The sequence below is a fragment of the Sus scrofa genome, chromosome 11, assembly GCF_000003025.6.
Source record: "Sus scrofa isolate TJ Tabasco breed Duroc chromosome 11, Sscrofa11.1, whole genome shotgun sequence".
NCBI classification, from domain to species: domain Eukaryota; kingdom Metazoa; phylum Chordata; class Mammalia; order Artiodactyla; family Suidae; genus Sus; species Sus scrofa.
This window is the reverse complement of record NC_010453.5, coordinates 22,499,176-22,518,481: the sequence shown is the minus strand read 5'-3', so window position 1 is coordinate 22,518,481 and position 19,306 is coordinate 22,499,176. Positions and strand designations below refer to the sequence as shown.

Sequence of the window (19,306 nt, the reverse complement as noted above, 5' to 3'; positions counted from 1 at the left end):
CTGCCTGATGGGGGTGGGGCCGGGTACGGGGCGCGCGCAGGTTAGGTGTGTCCGCTCCTTTTTCACACGCGGCCGGCGCGCGCGCGCGGGCACGCGGCAGGAGAGGGGGCGCGGTGGGGAGGGGCTGGCGGAGGCCGCTGGAGCCCCGGGTCTCGGGTGTACGCGCCCTGGGTGGTGTCCCCCCGCCTGCGGAATGGGTAATGAGGCTTTTCTCCGCAGCAACAGCATCACGAGTTTCAGTTCCCAGGAGTCCGCCGCCGCCACGACATGAGTCAGGCTTTCTTCTTCGGCGCGTGGCGAAGCCCTCCTCCCCTTCGCCACACCTGGGCTCGCCCCCGGCCCTCGCCGCCCTCGCCCCCTCGGAGGATGCCCCAGCCTGGTGCTGCGGGGTCGCGGAAGGCCGGTGGCTCCTCAGGATAGGCGCTCCCTTTTGTGCGGTGCAGTTGCTGCTGCCGTGCGGTCCCCTCGTCCTTCGACGGGCAGGGACGAGCCAGCCGGGCAGATGTTGCAGCTGTTTGCAGTTAAATGCCTAGGCTCTTCTCTAGAGAGGGGAGCGTTTGCAAGCCATTGTTTCCTGGAGGGATGCAGCAGCCCAGCCTAGTAAATAACCGATCTCAACAGGTGGAGCTTACCTCCAACCGGGATATCTTCTAGTTTAATTGTCCAGGCTGTAGCCCCTGCAGGTTTGACCTAAAAGACAAAGTGGCCTAGTCTTTGTGGCAATACAAGTGCTGTGATAAATGAATACTACCTTTTAGAGGTAGAAAAGAAAGAAAACCATCTGCGATTCAAGTTTAAAAACATAAACAAAATAAAAACAAAATCCTGCATGGGTCCGAGCATAGTTCTACAGAAGCAATGTTAGCTTTGATTGGAGGCAATTTACTGGAAGTTGCTTCCCTGGCATTACATGTCAAAACATTCTAGTTCTAAGCAGTTTTTACTACTGAGAGCCGTACATCTCGCCCAGGAATTAAAACACAGCAAAGTAATGTGGAAAACCTTAGAGAGAAAGGTTTTTTTTTTCTACTTAGGTTGTTGAGGAACTAAACGTTTAGGGTTAGACCTCTGATTCATTAAATCTCACAGACTAACGGATCTACAGTCCTGTTTCAGGAGCTTGGTAAAAAGTAGACGGCAGGGTTTCCATAGACGCCTCATTGGTGATTCAACATGTTACCTTTAGGTTTCTCTCAACTTTTCCCCTCATTCCATCCCCCAAAGGTTAGGAGTATCACTGTTGTTATATTCTTATATAAAAACACATCCTCAACATCCTTGTATAGCCTGTATCAAAATTTTGATCTTTTGTGGCAGGGGACTCCCAGAACTAAACCCAAAAGGAGGAGTAGGTGTTTTTAGTGTGGAGCTCCGGGCTAGGTATAAAGTAGGTGTTCAAAACATTGCAAGTGATATGGTGGTAAAAATCAAATACATTTGAAAAGATCGAACTTGTTTTATGATATTCATGAATTCATACATGGATTTTTTTTTTTTTTACATAACTGGCCATTTGTGTATTTTACACAAATAATCATTTCTCTTTTTAATACTACAATAGCTTTTGTTGCAAGTAACACAGCTGGTTCATAGCCACCATCCGTGGTTGAAATGCAACTCTGACATGCTTTTCCAACAGTTTTTGAATGGAAAAGAGAACATATCCTCACGAGTTAAAACTGCAATGGAATGTACAAAGGCAAAAAAGTGCTTCTCTGAGCTACACTGTGAAAGAAAATGTGCTCGATCTCCCCAAATGTTGCCTTAGGTCAAAGTTTTAAATTAACCCAAGCAACAACCCAGCACCCCTTGGGCCACCTAAATACCCACTGTGATTGTGCTGATAGGCTTCCAAGCAGAAGAAACACGTATAATAAAGTCTTCCATAGTTACAGAATGAGTCATTGTGATAATCCTGTAAAAGCAGATACTTCTGATACCCAGTGGTGATGAGTATTGTGTTGTGGGCTGTTTTGATGCTCAGAGGGTGGACATCTTATTTCTTTTAAAAGAAAGTTGTTGTTGTTTTAACTTTTCCAGGATAACGCAAGACATGAGGTAAGATATAAGAAAATACGGTCTTTTGAAATGTATTTCCCTTTTATTGGCCATTTCACCTCAAATTCCTGGTTAGGCTGCATTAAGTTCCACTGAGGTAGGAAGAGCAACTCTGCAGTTGCGGAAACCTGAGTTTGAAAAAATCGTCTCTCTCCCTCTCTCTCTTTTCTCCAGTTGCCAACCTATCTATGACCTGCAGTACATAGATATAAGTCCCTAAAAACAAGCAGAAGCACTTGAACAACCAGGTGTTATCATATTACCACCTTTTCATTTTCAAAGTCTGGATTTTTTTTATATATATTGATGTCAAATGCCTCTTGGCATATGCAATGAAGTCCTTAACTCCTTTACACCCAGCCCTTGAAGTTATCCTTTGTCTGCATTGCACCTGTTTGCATTCTGAAGGTGCAGTTCTGAATTACTCTCTATTGACAAAAAGATTAGTCCATAGTCCAGTGTTCACTTAAATCTCATTAACGGTGATACGGCAAACTAGCATGTATATTTAGCTATGTTTAGTGTTTTTCCTATTGTGAAGTAGAAAACTTCCTGGTCATCATAACACAGTTTACTTATTTTTGAGAACTGTGAAATAGATCACTATTTAAAATCAAGTACAGGAAGGGAATACTCCCACTTAGAATGCAAAGACAAGTATTAAAGAAAAATGTGTGCAGAAAATATGCCACTGATCCACTCCAGGAACTATTCTGGCTAACCAGTCATGCAGTAGTACTTATCTGTAACTTTTAAATGTCATCCAAAAAAAAAAAAAAAGTCAAATATTTTTATGATGCATTATAAACATGAGAAAAGTCATACATTTTGATATATGAAATTTATACCCAGGGATATTACAGAATGTTTATAAATCAATTTGTGCTCTAGAGAATTCTTTAAATAAGACGAGGGTAGCATGTGCTCTTTGACTTTTGTAACTTGCACAAAATACTTGTTTTGAAACTTTTCATTCAAATATGAATATCACTTTGCTTATCACTGATTCAATTTTGCATCATTTGTTAAATTTTCAATATAAATATGTTTCTGGTCAGCTCAATTTCTTATCCTCAAAGGAGACATGCTTATAAAACAAAAAAGTACAGCAATTTGAATTTATAGTTCAGAGGGCACACTGATGTACATTAGTTCATTAAATCTACCTTTTAAGGGAGGACGCAGTATCATTTTTCATTTTAGAGGTGCATGCTCACAGAGAGGTTAAATGACTTGTCCAAGGTTCAGACCTAAATCAGGGTCCTCAGGTCCTCTTAGTTTCAGATCCCAGGCCTCTGTGCTGAGGGATTTTTCTGAAAAAACAGCCTGACCTCTAGAGACTAGTATTTTTCAAAGCTCTTTTGGAAATTAATGAGTGCTCTTTTAATGCTTTTGAATGCCAAGGAGAATATGCTGTCCACACATAATTGCACACAGCATTTCTTCTGCATGCAGAGGCTAAAAGCCTTCTGCCATGTTTGAACCAATGTAAACATCACAGATGCTTCCATGGGCAGCCTCCTCTGACTTATGAATGTCTTCTTTTGGAGGATTTTCCCACAACCTAAAAAAAAAAAAAAATCACTTCTAACTTCTGCTCCAGAACTGTGAAGTGACATTGAAAAAAGAAATAATTTGTTAAGATTTTTTTTTAGTTTATCATCAAATAACCTTCTAGATCTCCCCAAATAGCATGCATTTATGCCTCCTCTCTACCGCACATTATTCTAAATGCTTTGTTTTATGTCCCTTAATCCTCACAAATATATACTGTAGGAATTATAATTACCCAATTTTGAAAATGAGGGACAGAGAGTTTGTGGACTTAAATCTTGACAAATAGTAGAACTACGATGCAAATAGCCCTGTAGTATAACCACCTCTTCCTTCACGGCTGCCCCCAGACACATTCAGTCAGGCTCCTGCCAATTCTAGCTCTCAAGTTAAATTTCTACTGAATACTCACGTTTTAATTTCACCAAAGAATCGAGGAGCATCATTTTCTACTGCCGCAGAGGCATTCTAAGGAAGAATGTACATTTCAGAGTGCCTACTATGGCTGCATAGGAATTGGACATAAATGAGCAGAACAAAGGCTTGATAACTTGGATGGTCCTTCACTGATCAAAACCAGATGTCAAATGCTTGGAAAAAAAAGGCATTAATCACACATAATTGAGGAATACTGTCTCTATAGGACAAGATAAATGTTTCCCCACTTTAGTAATTAGCCTTTATTGAACATGAGAGCCTGTCAAATAGAGACAATAATAACCTCGTCTTTCCAACACGTTCTAAGGACCCATTTGTTTTTTACATATTTTTGAATACTTGAAGTTATAGAAATAAACACATCTATTATTTTTCTTTGTGTCATAATTCTAAGAAGACCTCTGTCCTTCCACCACACAAGAAATACAAACAAATCATGGCAGCCAGCATTTCTTTATATTTAAAGATTAGGTTCACAAACACTTGGGTATGTGAAAGTCTCAAAGCTCAAGGGAAAAAGGATGGCTGTTGAAGTCATTCCTTACTGTGGGATTTTCCTTTAGTCATTCATTTTCTCCCTCTACTCTGAGTTATCTCTAAGAGAAGAAAACTGATAAAAAATAGTTTTTGGAAGTTCCCATCGTGGCGCAGCAGAAACGAATCCGACTAGGAACCATGAGGTTGAGGGTTCGATCCTTAGCCTCACTCAGTGGGTTAGGGATCCAGTGTTGTCATGAGCTGTGGTGCAGGTGTTGCTGTGCCTGTGGCATAGGCCAGCAGCTACAGTTCCGGTTGGACCCCTAGCCTGGGAACCTCCATATGCCGCAAGTGTGGCCCTGAAAAAAACCCAAAAACCGAGAAAAAAAAGTTTTTAGCGACGTATATTTAAATTGACATTTCCAGTTAATTGCATTGCAGAAGAAAAACAGGAAATCGGTAGTCGTAAAGGCCAAAATATTTTCTGACTTTCATACCTTTCAAGAAAAAGAAAAGAAAGTCTTCGCTACATGGAAGCTAGAGTCAGAAGCACAAGATAAAATCCTGTTAATAGTATGACCATACTGTTTATATATGGAAGGTGTTTATAAAATCTTCCTGGATGAATGATAGAACAATCAAAGGAGAAATGTTGGAATTTCAGAGAAAAGCATGACAGGGGATTTAGGAGAAAAAAGCCTAACAAAACTGATTTATTACATGCAATATAGACACACTTGTCAAACTCAAGAAAGTTAAATGTATAATTGACTCGGTCTCTTCACTGAGTTAAATATAAAGTTAATTGCAAAGATGCCAACAAAGCTTTCCATCGAAAACTAGAAGTGAAGGCCAGGTGCTTTCTTGCCTTTGTTATTTACAGACAGGAATGGGATCATAAGGATAATGCCAACTCAGTGGTTTAACTTGGGTGTTTTGTAAGAGTTTCTAAACACCCTCTTTTTCCGAGTCATAGCTGATACACAAAAAAAGAGGTTGTTAAATTACACCTCTATCAATGCATATTTTGAATGGAATGGGGGTAATACTCTATGTTACCCCCATGTCAATCCTAAATTATTTGATAAATAAAAACCAGGGTTTTGATGAATTGTCTTGTGGAGCAGTGGGTTAAGGATCTGAGGGACCCAGTCTTGTCACTGCGGTAGCCGGTAGCCCGAGTCGCCGCTCTAGTGCAGGATCGATCCGTGGCCCAGAAACTTCCCCGTGCTTCAGGCATGGCCAGATTAATTAATCAATTAATTAAACTAAATTAAAGAAAAACAAGCCTTTTGAAAGGAATGCTTCTAGTCAGAGGGAGCTTCAAAAAGAGCTGAGTTCTCTTTATTTTGTCAAGCGTGTGATTGGAACTCAATATGTACTCTTGTAAAGAATTTCTTAAATCTCCCTTTATTCAATAATATTGTCAACATAATTTATCACATGAACTTTCACTACTGAACGTTTCACAAGATGTTTCTGTAGAACATTAGGTTCAGAAATTCTGGCATTAGGAAACAAGCTGTTAAAATTTTGGTCAAGGGCATCCAGTGGCATTACATTTCCTTCTCGGTTTTACTTGATCCTTGTAAAATTCTCCTTGCCCAACCTAAGCTTATAAGAACTTGCTGAGTTCTCTTTTTCGAAGAACATCATGCCCAAAGCAATTTTGTTTGTTTGTTTGTTTGTTTGTTTGTTTGTTTTGGTAAGGAGTGAAGTTCAGTAAAAATGGTAAGATAGGAGTTGAATCTGCATCTCCTTTTCTGATAGCTTTGCTTTTGCTTAGGGACAGAGCATTATGTTAAATACTGTTTAGAACTGGAGTCCTTAGCCTTTGTAGATTCTAGAAATGCATTTCTTACGTCCTGGCTTAAGGAAATGGAGAATTTGAGTGCTTCTTCCACTCAGATGAGCTCCACAACTATTTTCTAAGAATCTGACTTTAGGAGTTCCCATCGTGGCTCAGCGGAAAATGAATCTGACTGGCAACCATGAGGCCACATGTTTGATCCCTGGCCTCGCTCACTGGGTTAAGGAGCCAGCGTTGCTGTGAGTTGTGGTGTAGGTCACAGGTGCGACTGGGATCTGGCATTGCTGTTGCTGTGGCTGTGGTGTAGGCCGGCGGCTACAGCTCCGATTTAACCCCTAGCATGGGAACCTCCATATGCCTCAGTGCAGCCCTAAAAAGACAAAAAAAATTTTTTTAATTAAAAAAAAGAATCTGACATTGCATGACTAGTCACAGAACTCATACAAAGACTTCGATGAATCATTTCAGATTAAAAGATCAATGTTTAAAGTCTGACTTAGTTAATACATCTAAAAAGAAATGTACCACCTGTCTATTAGTCAAAACGTCCATTGTGAAATACTAATACCAAGTGAGGTTCTGCTATTATTTTTGCATTTCGCCACATATGAAACATGTTTTCCTTTTGTTTATGATTGTGAAGGGTAGCAAGGCATGCCACCCCAAGATCTGCCACTTTGGTATATTAATATTTTGCACTGGAGCACTTTAAAAACAGCAATTGCAGGAGAGGCTTTCTCTGAACACCCCTTATCTGCCTAAAGATAGATTCTCCAGAAACTCAGTTGTCATAAATCCCCTCCCTGGGAGATTCATCAACCAGGGAAGATGGACCCATCACAGGAGAGGAGACCAGAAGTTGGCACCACATTCAGACAGGCTTCATCTCAAACTATCATCCCTCCCATCAGTTCTTCTAAGGGCCCATTCATTCATCAGTCCTAAAAGCCAGTTACTTGGCCATAAGACACCTACATCCCCCCTACCCTTTCCTATTATAATGGTATTTAATCCTAAATTTTAAACCACCTGGGAGAGTTCCTCATCTTTTCCTGATGAGGTTCCCAGGTATGCATAAGGTATACATGTTAATAAATATCTAGATTGTTTTTCTCTTAATTCGTAAGGCTTGTTTGTCCTTCTCAGTGTTTATTACAAAGGCCGCAGCGAAAAACTCACAAGTGTAGAAGGGGATTTAGTTTTCCTCCACTGCAATTGTCAGTGTAATAAAAACTGCCTTCTTTCTGTAACTGAGGTTAAAATAAAGAAGCCGCTTTGTTGATTATTATGGATGTCTTTTAAATTAAGTACATACTATTTAGCCTGGTATACAAGTGTTCAGTAAATTCTCTTTTCACGGTAATGATTCTGTAGCTGAAGTATATTGCCAGGGAATACATACTAATTGACTGCAAGTAGCACTTCTTTCTGTCACCACTTCTTTTGGAAAAACATGGAAATGTTGGCCCCGGAGCCTCTCAGATCTGTAGGCTCTTCAGAAGAAGCCAATCACCTTTTCCACCCAGCTCTGCATTATTCAAATGTCCCAAGAGAACAGTCTTTGGCACCATTTCTAAGACTCCATTCTAATAAGACATCAACTTAACATTCATCTTATTATAAGTGATACCCGATGAGTCACTCACTTAAGACTCGGGCCTTGGAGTTCCCATTGTGGCTCAGCGGGTTACGAACCCAGCTAGTATCCATGAGGACGCGGGTTGATCCCTGGCCTTGCCCAGTGGGTTAAGGATCCAGCGTTGCCAGGAGCAGTGGTGTAGTTTGCAAACGAAGTTCGGATCCAGTGTTGCTATGGCTGTGGCCTAGGCCGGCAGCTGTAGCTCTGATTTGACCCCTAGGCTGGGAACTTCCATATGCCCCAGATGCAGCCCTAAAAAGCAAAAAAAAAAAAAAAATATATATATATATATATATATATCGCTTTCTTTTTGGCGATGGTTTTGCAGCAGCAGTCAACGAATAACACCCCTTGCTATTCTGTCCACCCTAAATACATGATGAGTTGTATTTCATGAATAGGACTGCTGCAAAAACATGGAAGACAAAAGCAAGGGATAGGACATTGACTAATTTAAAACAGTCAACATTTCACAAAAACATATCAACAACCATGGCAAATCTCATCTGGATTATAATGCAAGTATTTTTCACCTTATCAGATTAAAATGTTTTCCCCTGAAAAGTACTTCAAGTAGAATTAACTAAAAGTATGTAATAACTGGTGGTCTGCTATCCTGGGAAGGACTTGAAAATGGGACATTCTCCTTAGATGAATGAGGAATAGGAAAGATCACATGTATCCAAGTTCCATGGCCTTACTTGACTCTCTCCTGCCTGTTCTTTAGGAGACAGAATTGCCTGTGCAATGGACTTTTATATATCAGTGAGTGCACAAGGAGGCACCCGTACCCCAGACCCTCACCCCCAGCTCAAAGGTATATTTATATCACCTTATTAGAAACAAAGGACAAATGGCGAGCAGCAGGACAACTTCATTCACGATTCACCGAAGGCACTTTTCCTCCAGGTTGACTTGAACGTGACCAGAGACTTCCAAGTCCTTACAAGCACCTTTTAATCTACCAATTAGACATAGGCACAATATGGATCTTTGTAAATAAGATAAGAATAATTTTAATGTGAAGTAATATCAACAATTTAGTTGAGAAGCCATGATGCCTCACTGATGCATGCATCTGCTGGGGAATGAGCATATGGCAGTGCCCCATACAGATGTAAAAAACCTGCAGTTATGGCTTTTTAGTATGATAATTGATTCTGAGAAACTGAATGACTTCTGTTGCTTGTCTTAATTTTTTGTTGTTGGGTTTTTGCTTTTGCTTTTTGTTTTGGCCAAGCCCTCGAAATGCAGTAGTTCCTGGGGCCAGGAATCTAACCTGTGCCACAGCAGCGACCCGCAGCCCCAGGAATGATAACCTGGATCCTTAACCCACTAGACCACTAAGGAACTCCTCTTTTTGTTTATTTTTTAGTGACAGACATTTGGGAGGAGAAAACCCTCTGTGTTCCTGGTGTATAACTAAATCTAGCAATATTACTATAAGATCAGGAAAATATACTAAACTCAGCAGAAAGCAGGGACAGTAACCACACAGAAGGATTCTTTTTTTTTTTTTTTTTTTTTTAATCTTTTTGCCTTTTCTGGGGCTGCTCTCATGGCATATGGAGGTTCCCAGGCTAGGGGTCTAATCGGAGCTTTAGCTGCCGGCCTACACCACAGCCACAGCCACTCGGGATCCAAGCCACATCTGCGACCTACACCACAGCTCTCAGCAACTCCAGATCCCTAACCCACTGAGCGAGGCCTGGAGGCCTGGGATTGAACCGACATCCTCATGGATACTAATCTTAACCGGCTGAGCCACAATGGGAACTCCTTAAGCTCCGTTTTTAACAAGGAAACTAGGGACTATTTAAAACGTTTAAACTTGGCTGGTCCTGTTCAGGAAAGGCTCCCATTCTCCTGAGTTGACTATGACAGTCTCAGGGCCAGAATAGCGGAGCCCGAAGTCTCTTGCACAGATTGAAACGCATTTTAATCCGTGGTTAAACTACTACCTTGTTATCTGCATGTGAATTTTCCATGAGCAGTTTGCATCCCCAGACCATCCTGAACCTCTCAGTTAACACCAAGCCCCATCCCCACGCTACAATATGTGCACAAAGAATGGGAAATCTTTTATAATTTGGCCTGGATCAAAAGGGGGAAAAAAGTCTAAGCAGATAAATCCATCGAGGGGGACGCCTATGTCTGTTATACTTTATCTACTATTTTGAAAGAACTCCATCTTTGCGTTCTTCTAATAGCAAAGATAATGACATGTCAATCGGTGTTCTCTCAGCGAGGTCTCTCTGCCCACAAACGCTTATTAAGGACTTGCCTAAATTGTAGCTTATTTTTAACATGGACCAGAAGCCTTGGCTAGTGCCTACCTCATGACAGAACATTCTAGAATGCTTATAATATCCATTTCCGTCTACTGTGTTGCATGTATACAGCCAGCAGAATTGTGAAATAACCGGCTTGTCAGAGAACAATAGGATAAGAGGTGGAGCAAGAACATAGGTAAGGGTACTGGGGGCATGGACAGAATTCTTCGAAGTCTGCCTGAGGAAAGAATTAAGCTAACACAGGATTCTTTGGTGCCTGCAGCTGGTTGGAAAGCCACTGAGAGAGATCTCCGGAAGACTGAGCAGAACTGCTCTCTTACCAAACCTCTTTGCATCGAAAGGACCCACCTTTGTCTCTGACGTGACTCTTGAAGTTTTTATTTGTCTGGGATGCGGAAAGCAGGTGGGCAGGAAGCACAAACTTCTTCTAAGTTCCGGCCATACGGAACTTAGACTCCTGAATGTCATTTTATATCCCTACCCTCTTCTCCTGAAACCTAAGCTGATTTCTTAATGACAGTGATCCTGACGAAGAGTTGAGTGGGTTGAATGATAGATACAGGCAGAACTATACTATGTAGATTCTGCCATCAAAAGTACATTAGGGGAGTTCCCTTGTAGCTCAGGGAGTTAAGAACCTGACTAGTATTGGTGTGGACATGGGTTCGATCCCTGGCCTCTCTCACCAGGTTAAAGGATCGGGCATTGCTGCAAGCTGTGGTGTAGGCCACAGTTGGGGCTCGGATCTGGCATTGCTATGGCTGTGGCATAGGCTGGCCGCTACAGCTCTGATTTGACCCCTAGCCTGGGAACTTCCATATGCCGGGGCTGCAGCCCTAAAAAGACCAAAAAAAAAAAAAAAAAGGCAAACCTATTGCTATTACATTATTTAGTAAGAATTTCCTAACAAGTTCTCTATGTTGCATATAGCAAATATCATATACATCTTAGCCCGAGTTCCTCCAAAGTAACGAAGTAAGAGACAAGGTTTGCATGCAGATAGTTTATTTACAAAAATGGGGTCAGGAGGCAGGAGCACCAGCAGGAGGGGGGGAAACAGGGAGGGAAGGAAAATCAATACAAGGATGTATTACTGAGTTCGCAATCACGGAGGAGCCTTAAAACACGCTTTCCAGGAGACAAAAGGGTTAACATCTATCGAATGATTTCCATTCTGCAGTGGTCAGGGGTGGTTGGAGGGACCTTAAACCCTCTGCCCGCCCCTGTTTTTTTGCATGATTGCAGAGCCTGGTCTGAGGGTGCTCCCCATCAATGTGTCAGGCGAGGCACAGTCCTATCACATTAAAAAAGTCACTCAGGGCCTGTGTGGGATCAGTTAAGTGGTTGAGTAAGAGATAGATGGGTCCAAGAGGAATTAGCAGAGGGCTCTGTTTATCAGGGTACTTCAGAAGTGATTACCACAATAGGAATTAGAGTATGATTTTCTAATTCTGATCAAATACCTTTTAATTTATAATTGATAGAGTCATTTCAATTTTCCAAGAATAACCTCATTAACACTTTTGAGAATACAGTGATGTCACTAATTCAAACTACATTAACCAATATGATTCATGGACTAAGAGCAAACTTACACTGGTATTACTTGTTTTTTGAAGAAAGGATATGCATAGAAATTAAGCGGGTAAACCTGGCTCTAAAGAGGATTTTTAAATATTTACCTGTACCATCACCTCTATACAGACAATGATATGTTGGTGGTTACCTTTAAAACTGGTCATAGTAAACATTCAATAATTATTCAATAATCACTTGCTGAAGGAATTAAAATTTGAAACCAGTGTTTTAGAGTTCCCTAGTGGCCTAGTGGTTAAGGATTTGGCATTGTCTCTACTGTGGCTTGCTGTCATTGCTATGGCGTGGGTTCGATCCCGGGCCCAGGAACTTTTGCCTGCTGTGGGTATGGACAAAAAATGTTTATTTAGGGAATTTTGTTTAATGAATGTTTCAAGAGTAGTATTAGTGCCACCTATGAACTTTGTTCAACATCAAATGACAGGTCCTGCATGGAAGGAATCTTGCTGGCTTACTGCAACACAAGTCCAGTAGATTAACAATAGAGATGAAACTGGAGTTCCTGTTGTGGCTCAGGGGTAATGAACCCAACTAGTATCCATGAGAATACTAGTCTCTCGATCCCTGGTCTCACTCTGTGGGTTAAGGATCCAGTGATGCTGTGAGCTGTGGTGTGGGTCTCTTGAATCCTGAGTTGCTGTGGCTGGGGCTATGGCTGGCAGCTACAGCTCCCATTGGACCCCTAGCCTGGGTACCTCTATATGCCACAGATGCAGCCCTAGGAAAAAAAGAAAAAGAAACAAACAATAAGAAACCAGAACCACTGTTGAAATGAGCTATAATTCCATGTTCAAAAAGGGGGGTGTGGAAATATGTGGAAAAATGAAAATAAGGTATAAATGACAATACGCAACTTTCATGAAACATCTGTGAGAAGTAGATTCTGGAGTTCCCATGGTGGTGCAGTGGTTAACAAATCCAACTAGGAACCATGAGGTTGTGGGTTTGATCCCTGCCCTTGCTCAGTGGGTTAACGATCCGGCGTTGCCGTGAGCTGTGGTGTAGGTCGCAGACGCGGCTCGGATCCCGCGTTGCTGTGGTTCTGGTGTAGGCTGGCAGCTACAGCTCCGATTAGACCCCTAGCCTGGGAACCTCCATATGCCATGGGAGCGGCCCTAGAAAGGGCAAAAAGACTTAAAAAAAAAAAAAAATAAGAAGAAGAAGAAGTAGATTTTATTGTCTCTGCTGTATAAGTAGGGAAAGGGAACTGTAGACCGTTTGGGTCACTTGCTTGACACAGCTAGAAGTGACAACCTTGTCTTGGAATGCAGCTTCTGTCTGACTCCACAGTCCCATCATCTTAGCAAAAAATCGCAATCTCAGCATCCCTTATCTGAGCTCTTTCCTCCCAGGTCCAGCCCATGCCCCCGGCTGTAACTGGGAATTGAGAGATGGCTCTGAAGCAAAGGGAGGGGCTGGTTATCAGGATTCACCTCCAGTGAACTTGAAACACTTGACTAGAGGTTAAATATTACCACATTTTCCTCTTGTCCTTGAGAATAACTTTTGGTGGGGGGGTAAGGGGAGGAATGAGACAGTTCTGCCATGAACAGACTGCCCAGCTCTTTTTCTAAGTCCTCACTAAAGCTCACATAGGGAATCTAAGAAGCTGCAATGCCATGTTAAGAATGTCATGCAGGGAGTTCCTTTAATGGCTCAGTGGTTAACGAACTCAACTAGGATCTATGAGGTTGCAGGTTCGATCCCTGGCCTCGCTTAGTGGGTCGGGGATTCAGCATTGCTGTGATCTGTGGTGTAGGTCACAGAGGTGGCTCGGATCTGGCATGGCTGTGGCTGTGGCGTAAGCTGGCAGCCGTAGCTCTGATTCGACTCCTAGCCTGGGAACTTCCATAAGCCACGATGTGGCCCAAGCAAAAAAAAAAAGAGTATCTTACAGTCAACGAGCTCCTTTGTGTATATTTTCTCAAAGCATCTTTTTATTATTTAATAAAACTACATTAATTAATCTGACCGGTATAATTTGGTGCTGAACAGTAAAATTTTTTTTCTAGATATTTCTATAATTATATAGAAATTATATAATTAGCCTTTGCTAATTATCATCATTATTTTAGATGTTTATGCAAGTAGCTTCATTCCTCTTGTACTAGTTTCTAATTTTTTCGAACATCCTACCCAGTCCCCTGTAGGATGCAAACCGGCAGGTTGGTCATTGGAATGAACATTCTTCCATCTTCAACTTTATTTATTTTTTTAATTAATTATTATTATTATTATTATTATTATTTTTTACCTTTTCTAAGGCCGCACTCTCGGCATATGGAGGTTCCCAGGCTAGGGGTCAAATCGGAGCTGTAGCTGCCGGCCTACTTTAGATTGTTTAGATTGTTTAGATTGTTTACTTTCTTTAGGTTTCTTTAGATTGTTTACTTTCTTCCCCTTCAGTTTTGTGGTTTCTCTTTAATCTCTATAATCATTTTTTATGGACTGGATGTGTGTGGTGGTTACAGAGAATGTGCTTATGACATAGAGAAATGCTCACAATGTAAAGTTAAGTGAAAAAAATAATAAAGCAGGACTCAAAATTGCAAGTACAGTGTGAACCCAACAATATATATATATATTAGGATCACACCTGCCACATATGGAGGTTCCCAGGCTAGGGGCTGAATCAGAGCTGCAGCTGCCAGCTTACACCACAGCCACAGCAACGCCAGACCCAAGCCCACAGCTTTCGGCAGTGCCAGATCCTCATTGATCAAGGCCAGGGATCAAACCTGCATCCTCATGGATACTCGTGGGTTTCTTAACCTGCTGAATCACAGCGGGAGCTCCCCAAATGAATATTTTAAAAAGTTTTTTTTCCTATACCACAATATTAATAGGCATCACTCTGAGTAGGGAGATTATGACTGATTTTTCATAAGATTTCTGCGTATTTTTTATGTTTTCTATAATGGGTATGCATTATCTTTTGTCAGACTTGAGCCAGAGCCAAAACTTGGAATTTAAGCCAAAACTTGGAATTTAAGCCAAAGGGACAATTTTGCTGAAGGGTTCCTGCTGCTGCTGAGGGTTGTCCATCCATAGGAAGACTTCTCTTGACAGGCCTGAATTGAGGCAGCTGTTTCTTGCGGGCAGCTGGTAGGTTTGTGTAGGGAGCCCGGGCGTGGGCGTCTGGTTTCTCTGAGGAGAGACCAGAGCTCTCTTCATCTGTGGTTAAAAGCGGGGCTGTCTTGGAGTTCCTGTTGTGGTGCAGCAGAAACGAATCCAACTAGGAACCATGAGGTGGCAGGTTCAATCCCTGGTCTTGCTCAGTGGGTTAAGGATCCGGCGTTGCCATGAGCTGTAGTGTAGGTCACAGACGTGGCTTGGATCTGGCATTGCTGTACCTGTGGCTGTGGCCAGTGACAACAGCTCCGATTAGACCCCTAGCCTGGGAACCTCCATATGCTGCAGGTGAGGCCCTAAAAAGGACAAAAGACAAAAAAAAAAAAAAGAAAAGACAAAAAGTGGGGCTGTCTCACTTGGAGTCAAATGGAAATAACATCTGGATCCAGATGGAAGCTATTTGGTATATACATTGCCCAATTCACTTTCTAGCTTAAGTTCACTCCCCCAAACTAAAATATTTGAGCAAGTTCTGGTCTTTTAATTCAGATTAATAGTGCAACATTCCATATAGTTTTCAGCATCCCTTTGCCTCCATTTTCCTAATTATTAAGGGCTAAATAATAATATTCTTCTGGCATCTCATTAAAATGGCATGAGGATTTAGGAATAAATATCTCTTATCCACTCTGCCACTTCGTAGCTCTTTGTCACAAATTATGATGCAAAGGCATAGGTTAGAAAGATTGTGTGTGTGTGTGTGTGTGTGTGTGTGTGTGTGTGTGTGTGTGTATGTGCTTGCAATACACTTTCTTTTCCTTTTAACTCTCCAGACTTTATTCTTCCTTCTGGGAAATGAGACAGAAGAACTGAACTCCTGTCATCTTGAAAGTTTTGCTTAATGATCATCCCATGTGAAAATATGCAGTCTTAGCTAAGAGGCATGACTGATGTGACCATATAGGTCCATCAGACTGACTCATTTATCAGATATTAAAGAGTTGTTTTATAGAATGGCTTTTCCAGTCACTTTTCAGTAGAAATAAACCCTGAGCAATTATAAGAAAAGAAAAAGACCCTTAGGGTTTTTTGTTTTTTGTTTTTAACTGAAGGGTCATCTCACCATCTGGGAGTCCTGACATAATAACCTATGTGATTTCTTTTCCCCCCAAGTTAAATTTTGTCACACAGAGCAAAAATGTGTGAGCAAAAATAAAACCACAGAAAAAATTCCCAAGGCAAATAAACATAAAGAAAAGACATTTTTAAGGGAGCAGTTTTATAGAGAGTTAATATCTTTCCCATTGAATTGTCTTTGGTGATATCCAGCCTCAGGCTTCTCATGAGCTTTGGATTAACAGACTAAGTAGTCAACTGAAGTTGAGATGATACAGTTCTGATCATTTCTTTTTTTCTTTTTAGGGCCGCACCCACGGCATGTGGAGGTTCCCAAGCTAGGGATCAAATTGGAGCTGCAGCTGCCAGCCTACACCACAGCCACAGCAACGCAGGATCCAAACCATGTCTGGAACCTACACCACAGCTCACAGGGACACCAGATCCTTAACCCACTGAGCAAGGCCAGGGATCCATCCTGCGTCCTTACGGATGCTAATCAGAGTCGTTTCCGCTGAGCCACGACCAGAACTCCCAGTTCTGATCATTTATCATTCTCCTAGGAAGCCCCTTATCATCATGTCTAACCTGCCACATCTTGGCGCAATGTATGACTCCACACACCAATTGCCAGGATATAAAATTAAGGTATTTCATCCATGAGGTGGAGAGAGTAAGAACCGATAAAATAACAAGGTAATAGGTAAGGTGTGCAGTGTGTGGTGGGGGTCCTTTTCATTTGTACTCATCACCTGTGATGTTTTCACATTGCCAGCGGCACTGTGTCTTTCAGGTGTGTAGCTTGAGGAGAAAGCAGTGGATCTATGCCACGTACAGGCGTGTGGGGTTGTCTTCTCATCACCAAGCTGTGACCCCCCGCCCCAAACCAGCATCCTCAGCAGGATTAGGACTAAATTTTAATTCAGCCTTCTATCGTGAATCACTCACCCACCAACACAGAGCTGGTATAACTGGGCTGTTTTGAAAGCCTGGCATGCTCACCAGATATTGGCAGCAAGCCATTCTCTATGGAGATGTTTGTTTGGTGTTTAAAACATGCCAAACTTAGCCTCTTTGGTAAAGGAGAAGAATAACAGCTTCTCATTCATAAATGATGATCCTTTTTGTGACCAGAGAAAGTCAATTAAAAAACTCAGTTTGAAATCAGACTTTTTTTTTCCAATATGAATAAGAGTTCAATTATTTTCTCACTTAAGCTTTGGGATTGCTTCTCTCCTTTTGGACAGTTTTGGATCTCATTTCCAGTGCAGATGTCTGTTGCCTTCAAGGCTTTCACAGAGAATCTAATCCTTGGCAGTGAAAAGAAAGACACGCAGGGGGCAAGTCAGGGGGGCGGTGGGAGAGACTAGACAAGTTGAAGGAGTTGGATTTGAATTGAAAAGTCCTTTAGTCATGCCAACGACGTGAAATCACCAAAGACACCAAGAACTTACCCAGGGAAAACATAGGAAACACAGGCTCTTTTCATGACTCAGAACTGGGGTGTCAATCATACAATAGGTTATCCTGGAACAAGAATATTACTCTCACCTTCTGGAAACCCTCTGCTACTTTACAATGTGAGTATATTTTCGCCTAGAGAACTGGGATGATGGAACACTATTTTGCATGCTTTTTTTTGCTTTTTTTTTTTTTTTTTCAGGTTTAAACTAGAACTGTTATTTGTCCCCAGTACCTACTGTTCTAGGATCTGAAAGTATATTCTCAGTGGATCTAACTCCAGGTCTTAATTTCCCATTTATTTTCACACATCTTCTTCTTGTGTGAAATTGATTCAGGTAGAGTTCTTTGGTTGCAAGCAGCAGTCACGGCCTCCAGTAAACTTAAGCAAGAGAGGAATTTATAGGGCAAATTAGGGAGGCTCAAAGGGTTGAGGAACCGGTGTTGGAAAGGATTGAATCAGGCAGCTCATGTGAATCTCCATAGCATGAACATCTCAAAAGCTGCATCTAGAAAGAATGATTGTATTGCTAGCATCTAGCATAATGTCTTGTTTAAGCCACTATTTGGGGGATTTCAATTTTTTTGCCTATATTCAGATTTTAGTCGATACGTTGCTTGGATACTAAGCTAAATGATGTGGAAATTATAAAATAAGCATATTATCTTTTTACTTTAAAAGTTTTCATCACATTGATCCTAAGATGCATGCAGTTACTTAAGAGTCAGAGGAGATAAAGTTGGACAGGTAGACGGAAGCCAGATTGCAAAGGATCTTCTGGACCATTGTAAAGACACAGGACTTTCATTCTATTTACGAGTTTCCGTGCCATAATCTGACTTACGTTTTTTAAAAGATGGTTTTTTTTTTTACTTTTAGCATGGTACACTGGGTAATTTGAACAAATATTCCCATGGAGAACAACAACGGCAACACTCGCACAAACACACAAAGTCAATTACAAACTACAGGGTCAAGTTCCAAGAGAAATAGCAAGCATAGCATGGCAGTTGGGGAAACTTGTCCTAGAGAGCCATTCACCAATTCTGGGAGAAGTGGCTGAGAAGTTGAGAAAGAAAATACTGTTCTTGCTTTTTTTTTTTTTTTTTTTTTTAGTGTGCCATATGGAAGTTCCCAGGCTAGGGGTCCAATCAGAGCTGCAGCTGCCGGCCTACACCACAGCCACAGCAATGCCAGATCTGAGCTGTGTCTGTAACCTACACCACAGCTCACGGCAAGGCTGGATCCTTAACCCATTGAGTGAGGCCAGGGATCAAACCTGCATCCTCATGGATCCTAGTCAGGTTCATTACCACTGCACCACAGTGGGAACTCCCTCATTATTCCTTTTTCTTTGTCCTCTCCTGGACAGCAGAAAACAGTGCTTCCTCGTAGCCCCTTAGGGAGCCTGGGTTTAATTAAAGTCTGAAAAGCATATTTGAAAATGAGGAATTGTAAACCAGGAGTAATTTGTGAAGTGTTTTTACCCCAATCTGTCTATGACATATAGTTAAAAAAAAAAAGGAAATAAAGTAGAATAAGAAGAGTAAAGAAATTGAGGAAATAGTAAACCTAACAGCCAGTTATCAACAGAGGGAATAGGGTTCCCTGGCCACTTAGCAGGAAGAGATGTGAGGTTCTGCAAGCCATTAGGCTGTTGTTCTGGAAAATTCAAACATTCTTACAGACGCTGCAGTGGAAAAAGCACGTGGTCATCCCATGGAATTGAGTGAGTCCTGCATGGACAGCAATAAAACCATCATGAACAAAAAGCTTTTGCACTCAAGTCA

General features: G+C 41.5%; 1 protein-coding gene across 1 annotated transcript in view; it reads left to right on the top strand.

The window, feature by feature from the left end:
- The window catches only part of LOC100523690 (atherin-like), a 42,150-nt gene that overhangs the window by 1,398 nt on the left and 21,446 nt on the right, over positions 1 to 19,306 (top strand). The window contains exon 2 of the mRNA XM_021065395.1: positions 10,533 to 10,673. Within this exon, the coding sequence (XP_020921054.1) occupies positions 10,533 to 10,673 (141 nt within the window). The remainder of the gene's footprint in view (positions 1 to 10,532; positions 10,674 to 19,306) is intronic.